A 20,820-nucleotide genomic window follows, 5' to 3' on the forward strand; every position below is an offset into this window, starting at 1 on the left:
TCACTAGATTTCCTTCCGAAAAGATGAATTGCAACATAAGGCCTAGAGCTATGGTGGAGTCTCAGACTTTATAGAAGACATGGAGCTTATCGACCTTCAACTAGAAGGAGGAACTTTTACTTGGTTCAAAGGAGATAATAAGGTCATTGCTTCCAGAATTGATAGAATCTTAATCTCCAAAGATTGGGATGATAGATTCAGAAACATCAAACAAGTTCTCCTTCAAAGATTGATATCAGACCATGTTCATGTTTCATTACAATGTGGGTCTTGGGAGCAAACCAAATCATACTTTAAGTTTGATAATTGATGGCTGAATACTGAAGATTTTGTAGACAGGGTCAGAGAATAGTGGAACTCATTTGAATTCCATGGGAGGCCAGACTATGTATTAGCATGCAAACTCAAAGCTTTAAAAGGAAAACTTAGAGAATGGAGCAGAAGCAGCCAAGGAAACTTGGGAGTTCAAAGATCAGAATTGTTAAAACAAATGGCAGTCTTTGATTCTATTCAAGAAACAAGGGCACTGACAGAGGAGGAATCAGTGAGGAAGATGTCTATCCTCATGGAATATGAGGAACACCTCAAGAATGAAGAAGTTGCATGGAGGCAAAGATCCAGGGCTCTCTGGCTTAAGGAAGGAGACAGGAACACAAAGTTCTTCCACCAAACTGCTAATGCACATAAAAGATGAAACCACATTGATCAACTAGTGGTGAATGATGAAACAATTGAGGAACCAGGGAGAATCAAGTCAGTGATCATTGAATTTTATAAAAACCTTTATACAGAGACTTTGGAATGGAGACCTATAGCTAACTTCGACAATTGCCCCACAATATCAGAAGAAGAAAAGGAATTTTTACAAAACAGCTTTGAAGAACAAGAAGTTTTGACTTGTCTGAAGCTATGTGCAGTAGATAAGGCTCCAGGGCCTGATGACTACACTATAGGTTTTTTCATCAAATGCTGGAATATATTGAAGTAAGACATCATGGAAGCTCTCCACAACTTTCACTCCCAAGAACTATTTGAAAGAAGTTTCAATGCAACATACATAGCCTTGATTCCCAAGAAGACGGGAGCCAAGGAATTAAGGGACTTTAGGCCTATAAGCTTAATAGGCAGCTTTTATAAACTGCTTTAAAGGTTCTAACAGAGAGACTCAAGAGGGTGATAAACAAATTGGTGGATGCAAAGCAGATGACCTTCATCAAAGGAAGACAAATAATGGATGATGTTCTAATAGCCAATGAAGCAGTGGATTCTAGGAACAAACTAAAAAAGCCAAGAATTTTGTGCAAACTAGACATTGAGAAGGCATACGATCATGTTAATTGGAGTTTCTTGCTGAAAATGCTGGAACTAATGGGTTTTGGGAAGAAATGGATCAACTGAATGACTGCTTGTATCTCCATAGTTAGATTCTCCATTCTCATTAACGGGTCCCCTGAAGGCTTCTTCCCTGCACATAGAGGGTTAAGACAAAGAGATCCCTTATCTCCTTTTTTTTCATAATAGTTATGGAGGGTCTGAACAACATGGTCAAAACTGTACAACTCAATGGATGGATCAAAGGCTTTGAGGTAGCAAGAATTGGGAACAACAACCTAGAAATTACACATCTCCAATATGCTGATGACACCTTAATTTTTTGTGATGCAAAAGAGGAGCAGTTGTGGTATTTGATAATTATCCTGGTTTTGTTTGAAGGTATATCAGGATTACACATTAACTGGAAAAAGAGCCTTTCATAATTAATGATGTGCTTGAGATGGAGCATCTATCACTAATTATGGGAGGTGAAGTAGGATCTCTTCCTGCGATCTATATTGGTTTGCCATTAGATGCTAAGTCTAAGTCTAAGGAAATATGGAACACAGTCATTGAAAAATGTGAGAGGAAGCTATCTAGATGGAAAGCACAATATCTATCTATGGGAGGAAGATTGACTCTGATAAATTCTGTACTTGACACACTTCCAACCTATATGATGTCATTCTTTTCCATCCCTGTAAGTGTCACTCAGAGACTGGATAGGCTCAGAAGATCTTTCTTGTGGTAAGGAAACAAAAAAAGAGGGGTTTTCACTTAGTAAAACGGAAATCTCTCATTATTGGCAAGAACAAAGGTGGGCTAGGTATCAGGAATTTAAAGAATCAAAGTAAGGCCCTAAAAATGAAGTGGTTATGGAGATACTCTCAAGACCCTCAATCCCTATGGAGTAATGTCATTAAATCTAAATATGGAGAAGAAAACAACTGGGTTCAAAGGAAGTCAACACAGCATATGGGGTTAGCTTATGGAGATCTATCAGAACACTTTGGCTTGCAGTGAAGAGCCAATCTTACGTCAGAGTGAAAAATGGTACCAAAACTTCCTTCTGGAAGGATAATTGGTTGGGATCTGGAATGTTGATGGAACTATTCCCTGATATGTATGGCCTAGCTCAACACAAACAAAAGACAATTGCTGAAATGTAGACTCCTTAAGGTTGGGATCTAATACTTAGAAGAAGGCTGAGTGACTGGGAACTAAGTAGGATGACTGAGCTCTACAAGCAACTGGAAGTATTCAAAGGCCTATAGAATGGAAGGGATACTTTTTGGTGGAAGGGCCACAACAATGGCATACATAAGGTGAATAAAGCGTACAAGATGTTTAATCATTCAAATATACAGATCACTAATTGTCCATGGAAACATATTTGGAAAGTCAAGATACCTTACAAGGTATCTTGCTTCACTTGGTTACTTGCAAAGGAGGCAGTTCTGACACAGGACAATCTTATAAAGAGGGGGATCCCACTGTGCTCTAGGTGCTTTTATGTGGGAAAACAACTGAGACAATTAGCCATCTATTTCTACAATGCAGGATCACAGATCAACTATGGAAGATATTTATTAATCTCAGAGGTATCTCATGGACAATGCCCTCTAAGATTACTGAAGTGCTCACTAGTTGGGATGAAGCTCGAACTGGAGCTGGTAGCAGAGATGATGGAGGACTATCCCAGCATGTATATGGTGGACAATCTGTAAAGAGAGAAACTCTAGATGTTTTGAGGACAACAGCAATTCAGTGCAGAAGATCAAAATGAATTGTGTCCTACTTTTTTATTTTTGGTGTAAACAAAAGTGGCCAGAAGATACTGTATCAATCCTAGAAGTTTTAGAATACTGCTAGGACTGTAGTTCAGTAGTCTTCTTTTTTTGTTTTAATGTAACTATGGTTTCGGTACAACCTATGTACCATTATATAAATATACACAAATGTTACCTTCTCAACAAAAAAAGTAATTTGAGTCGGATTTCAAATAAAGATTTTGACGTTGCCATTTTTCATTGGCAAAATTTCTGAAAATATTAGATTTTGTAATAATTCAGAACTTCGGTAGTACCTTCTGTACTTTATTTTATCGAGAAAGTGGTGTAATGGTAAGAATTCACCACTCTTAACTAGAGGTGTCGAGTTCAAGCATCGAGAATGGACAACCTTTTGATAGATAGCGGTTTACCTTCTTAGTGGGCCTTCCCAGTGGATCCAAATATAATATGGCCAATGGACTTCCAATACTGGATGCTTTAAAAATTAATTCTATTAAGCATTAGATCTTCAGAGTGAGAAATGAATAGTTTGATGATAGTTATCAAGGTATTCTAGTTGATTGGTTAACCTATACTAAGTTGTTCGTCTGTTGCAATTGCAGTTAAAATTGGTCGGCCTGGATATCGAGTAACCAAGCAGTTTGATCTAGAGACAAAACAAAGATCTCTTCTATTTCAGGTACGCCATGTCTTTTGGTGTCCTTTTTTTTCTTTTTGATCTTGATGACATATCTGTTGTTAACTGACGTTCGATGGCACTATCTCATCTCATATGACATTAAGTGTTGAAATAAGATCAATATAATGTTATTTTTGCAATGAGTAAGAGATGATGAGGAATATCGATAAGCTTTTTTGACTTACTACGAAATTAGATGTGTAAAGTGTGACTTTAATCCTTTTTGGAATAGCATTAGTATTCAGTCTAAATAATTGAAGCACTAGGCAGTAGAAAACCTAGTCCAAAAAAAAGGCAATTGGCTATACAGTAAAGGAAAAACTAAAAAGCACTTCTAGTCTCATTGGTGTGATAAGTTAGTTATAAACACATATCCAATTGGAGTGGATGCCATATTCGATTTGGTGTAGATAGTGCGAGAAAATAGAATATAGTTCAAATATAACAGAATAAAGCTATACGTGAAGGACAAAAAAGTCGGTGACGTCTTTTATGTTGAAGATGAACAAGGAGGTGTTAGGACCACTCAGTGAAGGAGGTGGCAACCTCATAATGTGAAAGCACTTGGGCATGTAGATGTGTGCCACACCTTGTCATGTTATTTAGAGAACGAAATAAGGAAAAATAATTTTAGTGTCTTTCAAAACCATTAAAAATGTGAAAGTGTTACTAGAAACTTAATGTATTGGCAAAAGGGCTTCTTGAATCTTAATGATTGCGTGACGAATGAGAAAGAGGGCAGTAGTAGGATTTTGTCCACATTAAAAGTGGTTTACTAGATGCTCTAAAGAAGAGAAATGCACAAATATCATAGATTAGAGGTAGGTTGCAGGCGATAACGTGGATCAGTTTCTTGAGTTTGTATACTAAGTTGGGATTGATAGGAAACAGAATCTTAGGGTTGGCCGAGGTAGAAAGGATAGGGAAGGGCTGGCCTTCCTTCGAGCTAAGTTGCTAGTTCAGTAATAGAGTATAGTACTAAAACCTCAGACTTTTCGCTGATTTTTTTAGTGCAGTTGTTCACCTTTTGATCTTTGCCAATACAGCCTCCTACTTTCCTTCTGAGATATCCTTTTGCTCATTGTTCCCAAGGATTTTTTGGAATCCTTCTTCCTAACCCCCTAGGAAGTCAATGGTGTTACATATTGAGATATATGAAATAAATTTGAGAGCACATTTCTACGGGTGCTAATCAAGTGCCTTTTTGGGTGATTTTAGCTACCTGCCTATGATCACATACTCAAAGTATGTACTATGTTAGCATAAACTCTAATTGCACAAAATGCATGTTTCTAAAAAATTGTATTTGCCCATCAATAGTTTCATGACTTTCAATGTTGTTGTAGATTGAATATCCTGAGATTGAAGATAATACAAAGCCAAGGCATTGATTCATGTCCTCATTTGAGCAGGTTTGTTATGTCCTACAATTATCTTTTCTCAAGTATTCTATTGCTATATAAGAATCATTTCAAATATTAACAGGATATTCATCCTTATGTATTTTCTTTTATTTTACCTTTTGTGCAGAAAGTTCAACCTTTTGATAAAAGATGTCAGTTTCTTTTGTTCGCTGCTGAATCGTATGAGATCATTGCGTTCAAGGTAGTTTGGTTCTAAAGTAGAAATATTCTTGTCATGGTGCAGCACTTATGCTTCTTAGTTTTTTTTTAATGAGAGATCTGTTTCAAAACTGAAAACGTGCATTCTTTAGGTTCCGAGCGTCGAGATTGATAAATCTACACCAAAGTTCTTCTCTCGTTGGGATCCAGACTCAAAAATGTTGACTGTAAGTCGTTTGAAGGTTTCAAACTCCAATGAGTTTGGACTATAATGCCTACTTGGGAGGTTTATATTTCTTTGCCAAGTTTCACTAATTTTCCTCATGGTAAATCTGACATTTCACCTGGTCAAATTGATTTTAGTTGCAATTATACTTCAAGATTAAGCCGCAAGAGACCAACAAACAGCAACCTGCTCCTATAGCTAACGGAACAACACCTGATGCCCCACCTAGAACTTTGCCTCCGCCGCCACCACCACCGCAAGGACCCACCCCCCCCCCCCCCCCGGAGCGCCAGCCCCGCCTAGAGGCCCACCATCTTCCCCGGGGTCTATGTTGTCGCCTCCTCCTCTGCCTATGGCTAATAGACCTAGGCATATGCCTCCAGGTGCTAACTTGACTACCCCACCCCCTCCATGTGGGGTCCATCCCCATAAATGAAGAATAAGAAAAATAGATGTAATAAAGACTTCTAAGTCTTTTTTGGTAGCCACCGTTTTTGTTGAATTGCTCAAATTGAAGAGTTTGAATATTTCTTTCTTTTGATGTCACTGATGACATCTGTAGGGATATAGAATCTCTACAAATAGAGAGCTTCTGAGCCATTTGTAATAAACCAACAAAAGAGAGAAAAGAGAGAGAGCAAGGTATTCCATAGACTATAAGAAAATAATCTGTGAAGAAAAATAGAGTGTGAAAGATATTGTAGTGAGGTGAAAAAGCAAAAGAGTATTTTTTTCTTTTGAGGGTGTAGTGGTCTTAGGAGTATTCGTACTCGTTACTACACAGTGTAAAATCCTCGCTATAGTGATATCAGTTGCTCTTCTTGGCCGTGGTTTTTCCCTTATTTAGAAGGGTTTCCACGTAAAATCTTGGTGTCATTTTTGCTGCATTTTTATTCTTGCTGATTTAACCATAACTTAGTGATCCGCGTTTATCACTAATACCGTGAATATTATTTTTACGGGGTTTATTCCCAACAAGCGGTATCAAAGCCAAGGTTCTGTCTGAATATGCTCTGTTGTTGCAGCAGAGTCTAAACTTCCACATCAGAAAAGAATTACTTTGGTCTCCTAATAAATAGTATTTATATTTGTGATAAACAATGGAAGTCAACACTAGTAGAATGGTTACTTTAAATGGCACAAATTATGTCATTTGGAAGGGCAAAATGGAAGATTTGCTCTATGTCAAGAATTTTCATCAACATGTCTTCACCACTATAAAGCCTGATAATAAATCAGATGAAGAGTGAAATTTGTTATACAGGCAAGTTTGCGGCTTTATTAGATAGTGGGTTGACGATAATATTTTGAACCATATTTCTGGGGAGACACATGCTCGGACCCTATGGGAGAACCTTAAAAGTTTGTATGCTTGGAAAACTAGAAACAACAAGATGTTTCTGATAAAGCAGATGTTGGGTTTAAATACCATGATGGTTCCACGATGACAGATCATCTAAATAATTTTCAGGGGATTATGAACCAGTTATCTGCTATGGGCCTTAAATTTGATAAAGAAATTCAATGCATGTTTCTACTTGGTTCCCTACCAGATTCTTGGGAAATTCTTAGAACTTCATTATCAAATTCTGCTCCGGATGGTGTGATCTTTATAGATCTTGCCAAGAGCAGCCTTTTAACTGAAGAGTTGAGAAGAAAATCTAAGGGTTCCTCCTTGTCAGATGTCTTAGTGACTGACTCTAGGGGGAGAAGCAAGAATCGGGGTTCTCAAAATAGAGAACATAATAGAAGCAAATTCAGAAGCAGACTTAAAGATATTGAGTGCTATCATTGCGGGAAGAAAGGGCACACAAAGAAGTTCTACCGGATTTTGAAAAAGGAAAATAGAGACAAAGAAGAACAGAAAGAAGATGGCAATTGTATGGCCACTGTCACTACAGGAGATCTTGTTATTGTTTGATGCGGATCTGATAAATATTGCTTATGATGAGTCAAGCTGGGTTGTGGACAGTGGTGCCGCATATCATGTGATATCAAGGAAGGAATTTTTTTCATCTTATACTCAGGGTGACTTTGGAACTTTGAGTATGGGTAATGAGACTGTATCTAGGGTGGCTGGTGTTGGAACAATTTGTTTAGAAATTAGTATTGGAACTAAACTAGTTTTAAACAATGTAAAACATGCACCTGATGTTCGTTTGCACTTGATATCTAGTGGTGTTTTGGATGATGAGGGATATGTCAGTACCAATGGTGCTGGAAAGTGGAAGCTCACTAAGGGCTCCATGATTGTGGCTCGTGGGGAAAAGCGTCGTGGTCTATATTGGACTACGGCCTCTACCTGTGTTGATATGGTGAATGCCGTTGAGAGCCATAACTCTTCAACGTTATGGCATAAGAGGCTTAGCCACATTAGCGAGAAAGGACTAAATGTTCTGGCCAAGAAGAAATTGTTGTCAAATTTTGAAAGTGCAAAATTAGAAAAATGTGAGCACTGCTTGGCTGGAAAACAAAAAAGAGTTTCTTTCTAGTCTCATCCTCCTTCAAGAAAAACAGAGTTGCTTGAGTTGGTGCATTCATATTTATATGGTCCAATGAAGACAAGGACTTTGGGTGGTACACTTTATTTTGCTACCTTTATTGATAATTGCTCAAGGAAACTTTGGGTCTACATCTTGAAGACTAAAGACCAAGTGTTGGGTGTCTTTAAGTAGTTTTAGGCTTCAGTTGAAAGAGAAACAGGAAAGAAGCTGAAGTGTATTCGTACTAATAACGGTGGGGAATATTGTGGACCGTTTGACGAATACTGCAAGCAATAGGGTATCAAACACCAGAAGACTCCTCCTAAGACTCCTCAGCTTAATGGTTTAGCAGAAAGGATGAACAGGACCTTGATGGAAAGAGTCAGATGTTTGCTTTCTGAAGCAAAGTTGTCGAATTCCTTTTGGGGTGAGGCTTTGTTGACCGCAGCACATGTTATTAATCTATCCCCTGTGGTTGCTTTGCAAAGTGATGTTCCAAACAGAGTTTGGTATGGCAAGGATGTTTCCTATGACCACTTGAAAGTGTTTGGTTGCAAAGCTTTTGTACATGTACCTAAAGATGAGAGATAAAAATTAACTGCCAAGACAAGGCAGCGCATCTTCATTGGTTATGGACTTGATGAGTTGGGTTACAGGCTATATGATCTAATTGAGAAGAAAGTCATGAGAATCCGTGATGTTATCTTCGTGGAGGATCAAATCATTGAAGACATTAATAAAGCGGAGAAGCTAAAATCTCCAAGTTCTGAAGGTTTAGTTAATCTTGATCAAGTTCCTCATACAAATGCGAATGACGTTGGTGGGCTCAATGATGATGGTGATACCCAGCACCATATTCCAGATCAGCATATTGATGGTGATGGTGATAATAATGCTAAAGCTGATGAGGTAAATGCTCCTACTCACGAAGCTGTGGATGAGTTAGATATTCCACTCAGGAGGTCTTCTAGACGTCGTACTTCTTCCTCCCGTTATTGACCCAATGAGTATGTATTACTCACTGATGGGGAGAACCTGAATGTTATGTGGAGGCCATAGAAGATGAGCACAAAGATCAATGGATTGAAGTCATGTAAGATGAGATGAAATCTCTGCATGAGAACCATACTTATGAGTTGGTAAAATTGCCTAAGGGCATGAGAGCTTTGAAGAACAAGTGGGTATTCAAAGTTAAAGTTGAAGAACATAGTTTGAAGCCCAGATACAAAGCTAGATTGGTTGTCAAGGGATTTGGTCAAAGGAAAGGTATTGACTTTGACGAAATATTTTCTCCTGTCGTGAAAATGTCCTCCATTCGGACAGTTCTTGGTTTGACTGCCAGTCTTGATTTGGAGATTGAGCAGATGGATGTGAAGACTGTTTTTTCTTCACGGTGACTTAGAAGAGGAGATTTATATGGAACAACCTGAAGGTTTCAAGGAAAAAGGTAAAGAAAATTTTGTATGCAAACTTAAGAAGAGTCTATATGGATTGAAGCAAACTCCCAGACAGTGGTACAAGAAGTTTGAGTCTGTTATGGCGGAGCAAGGCTACAAGAAGACTTCTTCAGTTCACTGTGTGTTTGTACAAAGATTTTCTGATGATGATTTTATCATCCTCTTACTATATGTGGATGATATGTTGATTGTGGGCAGGAATGCTTTCAAGATTTACGAGTTGAAGAAACAGTTAAATAAGTCTTTTGCAATGAAAGACTTGGGTCATGCTAAGCAGATTTTGGGCATGAGAATTACTCGTTCGAGAAACGAAAGAAAGCTTTACTTGTCACAGGAGAAGTACATAGAACGTGTACTGGAGCACTTTAATATGAAAAGTGCTAAGTTGGTTCCCACACCCCTTCCTGGTCATCTGAAGTTGAGCAAGAAGATGTGTCCTACAATAACGGAGGAAAAAAAAGAGAATGGCCAAGATTCCTTATTCCTTTGCTGTCGGAAGTTTGATGTATGTAATGGTATGCACTCGACCTAATATTGCTCATGCAGTTGGTGTTGTTAGCAGGTTTCTTGAAAATCCCGGAAAGGAACATTTGGAAGCAGTCAAGTGGATACTCAGGTATATAAGAGGTACTGTAGGAGATTGTTTGTGCTTTGCAGGATCTGATCCAATCTTGAAAGGCTATACAGATGTTGATATGGCAGGTGACATTGATAACAGAAAATCCACTACTGGATATTTGTTTACATTTTCAAGGGGAGCTATATCATGGAAATCTAAGTTGCAGAAGTGTGTTGCACTTTCAACAACTGAAGCAGAGTACATTGTCGCTACAGAAGCTGGCAAGGAGATGGTATGGCTCAAGCGGTTTCTTCAAGAGCTGGAATTGCATCAAAAGGAGTATGTTGTCTATTGTGATAGTCAAAGTGCAATAAATTTGAGCAAGAACTCCATGTACCATGCAAGAACAAAGCATATAGATGTGAGATATCATTGGATTCGTGAGCAAGTGGAGAATGAATCACTTCAAGTCAAAAAGATTCACACGAGTGAAAATCCTGCAGATATGTTGACCAAGGTAGTACCAAGATACAAGTTTGAGTTTTGCAAAGAACTTGCCGGCATGCGCTCAAACTAGAAGTCCGGTATTACTTCCTTCAGGTGAATGGTTCTGGAGAGGGAGATTTGTAGGGTCCATCCCCATAAATGAAGAAGAAGAAAAATAGATGTGATAAAGACTTCTAAGTCTTTTTTGGCAGCCACCATTTTTGTTGAATTGCTCAAATTGAAGAGTTTGAATATTTCTTTCTTTTGATGTCACTGGTGACATCTGTAGGGATATAGAATCTTTATAAATAGAAAGCTTCTCGGCCATTTGTAGTACACCAACAAAAGAGAGAAAAGAGAGAGAGCAAGGTATTCCATAGACTATAAGAAAATAGTTTGTGAAGAAAAATAGAGTGTGAGAGATATTGTAGTGAGGTGAAAAAGCAAAAGAGTATTTATTCTTTTGAGGATGTAGTGGTCTTAGGAGTATTCGTACTCGTTACTACACAGTGTAAAATCCTCGCTATAGTGATATCAGTTGTTCTTCTTGGCCGTGGTTTTTCCCTTATTCAGAAGGGTTTCCACGTAAAATCTTGGACTCATTTTTGCTGCATTTTTATTCTTGCTGATTTAACCATAACTTAGTGGTCCGCATTTATCACTGATACCGTGAATATTATTTTTACGGGGTTTATTCCCAACACTCCAATTGGTGGTGTTACAATGGCTAATTTCACTCCTGGTGCACACATGGGGAGACCACCAATGATGTCTCCACAAGTTTTCCCGGGGCAACAGATGCAAGGCCAAGGAATGCACCCACCACCTCCGCCACCCAACATGGGACGATGAACATAGGCCATGATACAATTTGCATGGATGCATCAGTCAAGTTCACTCTTCTGGTGATGAGTTTTGTAGATATGCTTTGTTTGAAGAGTCAGAAGGTAATTGTAGCATAGGCTTGAAATCGTGACTGCGTGTTGCTCTGCCTAATATTGCTTTAGGGCAGAGAATGTAATTAATATATACGGACTTCAAATATCATAAGTGGCCTGGTGCATTAGCTGCTGCTCCACTGAAATGAAGGCTTATACGTGTGTAAATTTAATCTTCTCAATTTTCAGGAGCCAAATCTGAGTTAATAAGATACATTGGTACTTAAATTGTCATCAATCTATCTTCTTGGCAGATTCTTTTTATTTATTTATATTTTTCATTGGTGTCTTGGGAAATTAGCCTGACATCTTCAGGCATATCCAGGTTGCCAACCTCCATCTCAACTTGATTGTTGCCTCTCTACTAAATTGAAATTCAAGTCAGTGTGTTGGTGGTATCTTCAATAGTAATGATGTACAAAAATGCAGAAATGTTGTTGATAAAATCAAATGACAGCAAAGAAAATTTTTTCCATTGTTGCCAGAAGAGTTTATATTTACTTTTTCCCAGAAAAAAAAAAGGAAATCAATAGATACACTATAAACCCCTGTAAGCCGTCTAGTGTATTCTCAATAAGTGCAAATAGTAGATACATATCTGTCAACCCATGAGGACGCTACAAACAAGTCATGGGACCAGTTGTTTAAGGGAAAAGATGAGGCATAAATGATAATATACAAACTCTTCTAATTTACTACTGATTTTGCAGGAAACACCTTTCGGATGAACTGTAAGAAACGCTGGGAATAAAATGTTGGCTCCACAGCAGAAATGGACATAGAATCAAACTGAATAGATTTGTATGCATGTTCTATCTTCTTACGTAGGTTGTATTCTTGCAATATGTCAATGATCCCGAGATATAATACAACATCGTATACTTTGAGAAACATCCGTGCTTCATCTTTCCTGGGTATATATTCTGCTCTTGCCGGCATATTCACTCCAAGCTGAATCTGGAGTCTGCATGGGGATAGAGGGAAGCTACTTTTAGAAAAAATCAACAGAAAAAGTAAAACAGAAAAAGGGATCAAAACTAATCGACAGATTACATGAAATATATAGCATAAATATGCATTCCTTTGGGCGAACATATATAGTCATGAACTTTCTTGCCTGTATAATTTCTAATTCTGTTTTTATACTGTGATTTGAGCATCAGAAACCCCTATTCATACTTGAACCTATTTGATGCACTGTGGTTCTAGACTTCTAGCAACTGAATCCTGCACGTTATCCCGGAATGAAACTTTTAAGTGAGCTGAAAGTACCATGTTCAAGATTTTTGAAGATACCTTGCAGTCCCAGGAAGGAGGAGATCCACTTCCTCGTCACCTGTAGCGGATGCTGCTCGCAATCGGCTGCCTCTGACATGAGGTCCTACGGCTACACTATTATCATCTGCACCACGAGGGACTAAAACAAGGCCCTGGGGTGATATTTCATCCTCCAGAGACTCTGTAATAAATAAAATAATAAAGTTTCAGAAACAGTGATCAAGCACGCTCATTGATTAGAAAGGGGGATCAGTAATATTTTACATTAAAGAAATGATCACATGAAACAAACAAACATACCATCTTCTGCAACATTTCCTAATCCTTCTGCTGTTGTACGTCCACTGCACGAGATGGGAGATCGTAGGTGCTGGGGTGCTCTATAATGAACGCCTAACAAGAGGCTGTAATCCATTATGTGCTGCTCCTCCAAAAATTTACTATCGATCTCTATCTGCCTGTACAAGTACATGAATATCCACAAACAAAATGAGAGCATTTAAAAGGATCTCTGCTGAAATGAAAAAGGAAATTTTATTCCAAATCAATTATTTTCAGTTGGGACACTATTGAAAAATGGTATCTCCTTAAAGAAACATCAGACAATGCAGGTTACTTCTACATTAGTGACATTCTACTCTTTCTATGGCATCTTAAGTTCAAAAATTCTTTCCCCTCTTGATCTCTTTAAATTAACAAAATAGGGATCTATCATATCATTAAACTACGGAATGAGAAAAGCTATTTACACATACCATTGTTTACTTGTTACCACAGAAATGCGCATGAATTCAAGAAGATTCTAGTATCATTTTTAGAGTGAAGTCTGTGACCATATAAAAGAGAAACACTGTCTTGTTTCCAGTGCCAGTGCCAGTATTACTTGATTCCAGGTTAAAGCACCAGATAAATGCACACGAAACATTACTCGGTCTTATTAAACATGCATAAATACTTGAAGTAATTTGCATGAATACGTAAAGGTTCTAGTGAAGTCAGTGATCATCAAACAGAAACACTCTCGAACAGTTTTTGAATGCCAGTTGTAACTGCTTCCAGGAAAAGTACTAAATAGATCCATGCACTCTAAGCCTTACTCTTTATCTTATTAAACTTGCAAAAATAACAGACTGGTATGAGCACAGCAAGAAATTTCCACCATATTTACATAGATGAATCATGTGGAACTGTTACAAAAGAAATACGACTATGGTGGCTGAGAATCGTTAATAGCCTGATACAAGGAAACAGAAAATGTCAAACCAGTAAGTCATGAAATTATTCAACTGACTGCAATATATTGGAGTTTTTCCTTTGTTACAGAATGAATTGCTACATCCATCAAAATCCCTCGAAAGTATCATGCTAATGAGATAGGCGTTAACTGAAGGGCTAACTGAATCACTTTGTTCAGTACAGCAATATTACCAGTAACGGAAGGCTGTTGCTGTTTAAATCCTTGAATATCTAACAGCACAAGGTACCTTCTGGTTTAAATGCTAAATAATTAAAGGACTTGGATCAAACTTAAGAATGAATTTTTTTTTAAAGGTAGAAAAAAGATTTTAAGAAAGGAAGAAGTCCTAGCAGAACGTTCACTAATGTTTACAAGAAGCTCTATGGAAGATCAACCATTACGGGATAGCAAGTAAACCTTCACATATTACTATAGAGATAAAGTGAAGACCTACGAAGATAAGGAGGTAAGAAGCAAAGAAAAAGTTATGTGCATAAACATCATAGGAAATACATGCAAAATAAGGAATATTTTACCAAAACTCACTTTAGTAAAGCTTCCTGCCAAGAAGGCTCCAGATAAAAACAGTAGTTCAAATCTAGATCCTTAAGAATTGTGTTCTCGTCAATTTCGACCTTGTCTGCAGATCGTCCAAGTGAAGAACCTTTAAGATCAAATCGTCGGTGGATTCTTAACTCTGTGCAGAACATATTTCCCATTACTACAAAGCAGAACTGCAAATGTTATTGGGAAAAAAAAAGAGTTAGTTTTTATATGCAAAAGTCTATATGTTCTTTCTTCAAATGATAGCATGCACGTAAGGAAAAATGTTCTGGAACCAAACCACTTGTCAAAAATTTTACTCAGATAAACATATACTTGTCATTGATGTGACTAATTAAATATCTAAACATGTAAGTCTCTACGTATCAATTTATAGTATTTTGAGATGTGTTATACAATATTTTATGATTAATCATTTTTATGTCAGTGAGAAGCCAACTTCCTACTTAATTTTGTAAAAAAAAAAAGTTTTTTCTTTCATTATTAAACAGTATACATGTTTGATGTCAAATAGCTTCTCAAGTTATTCTAACTTTACCTTTCGCAGCTTGTAGAAACTCATAAGTACAACAAAGGAATGATGAAATAATGTGATTGTTTTACAGTTTATACCTTTTGTCCACTTGAAGGCTTTATCCTGTGAAGGCCAAAAAATTTGGTGATGAGAGTATTCTCATAGGCTTTGACATGACGATGATAATCTGGAAGCATCCGCAGCAAAACCTACAAATGAGATGAACGTTAATAAGAATTATAACCGACACTAATTGAAATAGTGCTCTTTTCATATACCTATCTTGCAAATATCAGAGGAACGCTAATAAATTAGTCAGAGGTTTACAAAAATGAGATGTTTTGAGAAGTTATTGTAAGCACTATCTTAGTGCTTCTACGCAACAAAATTACTTATCAAAAGAGGGTCTTTGTAACTATAACGAAAACAAGAACACATGCCAAGGATTAGGAGGCATAGCTCTTCAAAAGGAATGTTGAAAGAGAAGGAAACAGAAAATCCAGGTTAGCTATTTCCAACGCAATCTAATGAGATAAGAGAAACTACAGATGAGGAAGTACTTCAGTTAACCCCCACTCAGCCTCTTAAATGATCTTTTCCCATTACATGCAGCTGCTTTCCCCGAACTGAACAATCATGACTACCACCCTGGTAAAATAGTTTAAGAGGCGGTGTGATCATTTAAGCTGAGATTTCACACCTTAACTTCTGACTTCCGTAATGTCTTAATCATGAAACGATCATCTTGAGACAGGAAAAACACACTGCCACTTTTCCCAGGAGAAGAAAGTTCTCTAAGTGCAGCATTTCCACAGATGGACATCATGTAGTCAGCAGTATCAATTTTAAACATTTCCCTCAGATTCCTACAAGAAGGTCAATCTGTTTCAGTTAGTCCATATATATGCATATATTAAATAAACAAACAAAATGCCAATAATTAGCTTAGACTTCTATGACACCATTAATTTCACCCAGAAAATGAATATACTAAGGGATACAGGGGGGTCAGCTCAGTTGATCGATGGTTGAGATCAATGACTATCAGAAGATTCTCTTTCTTAACTAATCAGCAAAGGAGAAGTAGGGCTGAGAGAAGGCATAAAAGATATGAAGCAATGATTTACAGATATATCCTATATATTAATTCACTTGGGAGATGTACATTTACTGATCAGAATTCCGTCGGAATAGATCAAGCTATTTCCTCACTGTTAGACATAATGACATGCCTTCAAGAATAAAAAACAATGGAATTGACAACTGAAAATTATATCTAGCGGACAGAAATTGTAATTGACTTTGCAGGTAGAAGATGGTAAATGACCAACCTGAAAACCACTGGACAATAATCTTTCCACTTGAAATCTTCTGATTGATGAGAAGGTGTCAGTTGAGATCCTTCTTTAGGAAAATACATCCAAAAGCTCGAACAGGCACCAAAATCAGAGGCTCCAACTTCTCGTCTTTGTACCGGTGTAATTTTCCCCACAGAGTATCTGCTCACATTTCATAACCTTTCAACATTCATAAACTAGAAGCTTAACTGGTCATAAAGGTTGACATAAGATAAACAGGAGGGCAGAAACTTGTCTTTTTTTTTAGACCTCACATATATGGACCATGGTTTCTGTTATGTTCAATATTTCATGGGAGTTACCAAGAACCGTGGATGAAGCAATGTCAATATGCTATAAACAGGATGGAGAGAAACAAGGGAAACAAATTGCTGTAAGTAGTGTACCTGATCCCAAGCTGCAAACTAAGCATTACATCATAACGCCTATGACCCTTAATAATTGCTTCACCTGGCCTCTTTGATTCCCTTGCAATTTTTCTTTGTCTCCTTTTTGCTGCTCTTCTAGATTGTGGTGAGAATCGATCATTTAGGACAACCTCACTTATTAGTACACCTTGCATGTATTCTCTTTCCAAAATTGGAGAATTCATATTGTTCCCAATGTCAACACCATCTATATCATTTCCAATTACCTTCTCAATAGCTACTTCAAGACTCCATCGTCTTTCCAGAGAAACATTACTGGGCTGTGACTGCTCATGCCTTAATATGTTCCCCTTAGAGAGCCTATTGTATGAATGGTTTCCACTTACTTTGACATTTCCCATATCTACTGAAGAGGCGTGAGAAATATGTGAGACTCGTTTTTGTTTTTTCAAATCTGGAAGTAATCCTCGTTTTCTCAAAGCATTGAGGTACAATTCCTGACCAGCTGTAAGTCTGCTACCACTAGGATAAAATGTTCCTTTTCCATCTTTTATTCCATGTGTCCACGTTCCAATATAACAGCTACCATCACTCCATGTATATGCACCAACACCATGCATTGTACCATTTAACCAGCTTCCTTCATATGAATCTCCACTCATCCAAGTGAGAGTTCCTTTTCCAGAAAAGTTCCCTCCCTTCATATTGCCCGAGTAGACATTCCCATTCGCCCATGTATACTTACCAGGTCCTTCAGGGGTTCCTTGGATCCAGGATCCTTCAAAAATATCTCCGTTGGGATACACTTGATACCCTAGACCATGTTTGAGGTTCAACCGCCAGCGTCCCCTATATGTCACTTTATCAGGTGCAATATATGTCCCCTCACCATGCATATAACCACCTGAAAATTGACCATCATAGACAGCAGAAGTAGGCCATTCTAGTTTCCCGTGTCCATGCCTCATCCCATGTCTCCACTCACCCTCGTACCGACAACCATCTGACCAGATATACTTTCCTGAACCCTCAGGTATGTTTCCAAGCAGGGATCCAGAATATGATTCCCCATTTGGTAAGAAGATATCCCTAACTCTAAAGCTGGTGCTTTCAGAAGTATGACAGACATCACCATTTGTCCATTTGCTAGAGCGGTTATTGTCATTAATTAACAGGGCGTCCAGCGACTTTGTCCTATCTGACAAAGAAAGTGTTTTTCCAATATTATCAACAATGGCCACAAGACCAGACATGCAAAATCCCGAGAAGTTTCAGTTTTATATTGGATGAGGAAAGGCCAAGATTATCTCACTAGCTAAAGCACACACCCCGAGTGTAAAATGATTTGATGAATTTCCCCTGCTTTGACCTGAAAGAAAGAAAAGCACAGTAATTGAACCTACTGATAGACAAATTCGTCTTATAGAACAAAATATAAAGTAAAAGAAGAAAAAGATTGAAATTCTTTCTGAGTCCACAAATAAGAATAGGAAGCTAGACTAGAATTCCAATCATCCGTGCACTGTGTTAACTCTTATTTCAAGAAATAATAGCCTTAAAGGTCATACTCAAACACGATACATGCCATAAAAGGTCCATGAATTGAATATTCAAGAAAGATCGGTAAATCAGACCATTTGACTCAATCATAGTATAACATCCTAACCTCTAGTAGTGGCCGCGCCAGGAATTCATGCAAGGGAATTCAAGGAAATTACTAGACTGTCACGCTTAGGATATAAACTTGTGACCAAAAGCAATATTTGAACCCCATTGCCACTACACTGGAATCCCTTATGTCAAGGGATTCAAAAGTTTATATACAAACCAATAATAACAACATACCCAATCTATTCCTACAAGTAGGGTCTGGGGAGGGTAGAGCGTACGTTGACAAAAAAACTCTTTTTTGCCCGATTTGCACAGTATTATTTTCTAATGAAGGGGATTCAATTGATTCGTTGGCTCTACACAGCTCTGCCTCTGGCCTCCAGGAAATCCAAATAACGAGCTAACACTATCTTAACTGTCAAGATTTAACACAAGGAGAGTAGACAAAAAATCATAAGCTCAGAAACATGAAACAATCAATCAGCTCACATGGAATTGCTGTTCTCAAGTTATTACCCAAAAGATGCTATCAATTTACATGTCATAACTACTGATAGCCCTATACTGCTATTAAAAAAAAAACGGTGCACAAAGCATCCTGATTTTTAGCAGGGTCCGGGGAGGGTCACACCCACGGGAGTGCATACCATGATGCAAGCACCGGTGGCTAATTCCACGGCTCTAACACCTTACCTATACAACTTAACCGTGACCTATACTGCTATAGAATTTGGAAAAAGAAACACGTGAGTCAGACCACTTAAGGATTGTATAAAAAAATGCCTAATTACTCAAATGATACTAATATCGAATACTTTATGCTCCTCTAGACCATAAGAAAAAAGAAGAAAAATTTGTCTTTCAGCATTTAACACCATTTCTATTCATCAAATGCAAATGATCAAAAAGGCTGCTTGTACACAATTACAAAAGGATTGTAAAATGAAACATACACTAAAAAGCAAAACTTCACAGAGATTTCTCTGCAAATATTTCAATTTATTCGCCTTCGAGCCTTAAGCGTGTTGATTTCAAGTTCTCACGACAAACCATATCCAAACGAAAACAAGCAAAACTTCAACTCTCAAACGCAAAAATACAACACAACAATCTACATTATACTATCCAAATATTTGTTTTCCAAAGAAAATAAGATTATATTCAAACATAATCATCATCAATAATCATAGGTTTGAAAAAAAAAATAGTGTGTGGCGCGTGATATACACACTTTAGTAGAGAGAGAAAGTACCGCCAATGTATAGAGAGAGAGAGCGCGCAAGCGGAAAGGTAAGTTGGAAGAAGTGAAAAAGGTGCCTTTCAGTTTCAGTTTATGTTTCGCTTTCTGAAGATGAAATTCCGTTTTGTTGCTATGAATCACAAAAGAGCAATAAAAATACTGGGAGCAGAAAATTTTAGAAATCGAGGCATATGATTTAAATTTTAAAAAAAATTACATTTGAACCAAAATAATATAATAATAATGACAATAGCAGTTTACTTCCTCTGTGAGTTAGTTTGATTTGAGATGGAGTTTAGTTTAGGAGAAAAAATAAGACTTTTAACGCTTGTTATTTGGAAAGTTTAAGGGGCAAAAGTATTATGAGGCCATGATATTTGTGCGGTTATAAAAACTTCTCGGTAAGGAAAAATATGTAGAATGAAGAGTTTAAACTGGAATTATTTTCCGAGCATAGAAATATATCATTCTTTATCTAATTGGAACAGAGGAAGTAAAAATTAAAAGAAGAATGTAAGTTATTTAATCATGATTGAGAGGATGTTTGGATTGGCTTTTAAGCTGGTTAGCTTTTAAAATCTTTTTAGTTTTTTGCAGTATTTGACAGTTAAAAATTGCTTAAAATAAATTAAAAACTGCTTAAAACAAGCCAAAAGTGAGAAGTTGCTTTTTGGCTTAAAAGTTATTTTTGTTGAAAAAACACTTTTTTAAGCCAATTCAAACGGATTATAAATAATATATAAGAAAATAAAGAACACATATTTGATAATTATTTGATGTAAACATCAAGTAAAGATGAATTCTCACCATCCTTTTACTATGATTTTGTATCATTAATTTTCACCTTCCTTTTACTTGTTTTTTTAATGAGACCAGATTAAATAATATATTTTAGAATTAACTAGTTAAATAAATATTTAAAAAAAGAGATGTAACGTATAATGCAAGCTAAATAGCCTCTATGAAAGTGAAATACTTTATTTAAGATAATTTAAAGGTAAGTTGTGATAGGTGTTAAAAATCGAAAGAGTAGACCTAAGGATGCCGACCAAGATATTGATATTTGATAGGAGTATTTTGTGTTTACGGCAAAGGGCTAAATATACTTGCGTATGAGAAAATATTTAAATATATTTTTCGTTATTTTTTGGGT

The 20,820-nt window shown here is 37.1% G+C and overlaps 1 protein-coding gene and 1 pseudogene across 3 annotated transcripts; one reads left to right on the top strand and one right to left on the bottom strand.

Annotated features, from left to right (window-relative positions):
* LOC107771405 (uncharacterized) overlaps positions 1 to 11,463 on the top strand; it is a 44,378-nt pseudogene extending 32,915 nt beyond the window's left edge.
* A 500-nt stretch (positions 11,464 to 11,963) lies between these two features.
* LOC107771403 (phosphatidylinositol 4-phosphate 5-kinase 9) lies at positions 11,964 to 19,818 on the bottom strand. Of its 3 annotated transcripts, none has more exons than XM_016590757.2 (9): positions 19,680 to 19,818; positions 16,835 to 18,185; positions 16,422 to 16,589; positions 15,791 to 15,956; positions 15,189 to 15,299; positions 14,559 to 14,746; positions 13,076 to 13,233; positions 12,794 to 12,956; positions 11,964 to 12,461 (listed from the first exon to the last, which is right to left on the bottom strand). In XM_016590757.2, exons 2-9 carry the CDS (start codon positions 18,067 to 18,069, stop codon positions 12,185 to 12,187), a joined length of 2,466 nt encoding a protein of 821 aa, XP_016446243.2. In that variant the 5' UTR covers positions 18,070 to 18,185; positions 19,680 to 19,818; the 3' UTR covers positions 11,964 to 12,184. The 3 variants fall into 3 exon arrangements, with proteins under 3 accessions (XP_016446243.2, XP_016446245.2, XP_016446244.2); XM_016590759.2 differs by lacking the exon at positions 19,680 to 19,818 and adding an exon at positions 18,706 to 19,621; XM_016590758.2 differs by lacking the exon at positions 19,680 to 19,818 and adding an exon at positions 19,381 to 19,520.
* Positions 19,819 to 20,820: the final 1,002 nt, after the last annotated feature.

This window comes from Nicotiana tabacum, chromosome 5 (genome assembly GCF_000715075.1).
Source record: "Nicotiana tabacum cultivar K326 chromosome 5, ASM71507v2, whole genome shotgun sequence".
NCBI classification, from domain to species: Eukaryota; Viridiplantae; Streptophyta; class Magnoliopsida; order Solanales; family Solanaceae; genus Nicotiana; species Nicotiana tabacum.

What these genes read in the sequence shown, in the direction of transcription:
- LOC107771403 (XM_016590757.2), bottom strand. Translation starts at nt 18,069, where the DNA reads ATGTCTGGTCTTGTGGCCATTGTTGATAATATTGGAAAAACACTTTCT. An exon ending in TATTGTCCAGTGGTTTTCAG is followed by an intron (nt 15,957 to 16,421) that starts GTTGGTCATTTA and finishes ACCTTCTTGTAG; the next exon opens with GAATCTGAGGGAAATGTTTA. An exon ending in CTCCTTCCTGGGACTGCAAG is followed by an intron (nt 12,462 to 12,793) that starts GTATCTTCAAAA and finishes ATCCCCATGCAG; the next exon opens with ACTCCAGATTCAGCTTGGAG.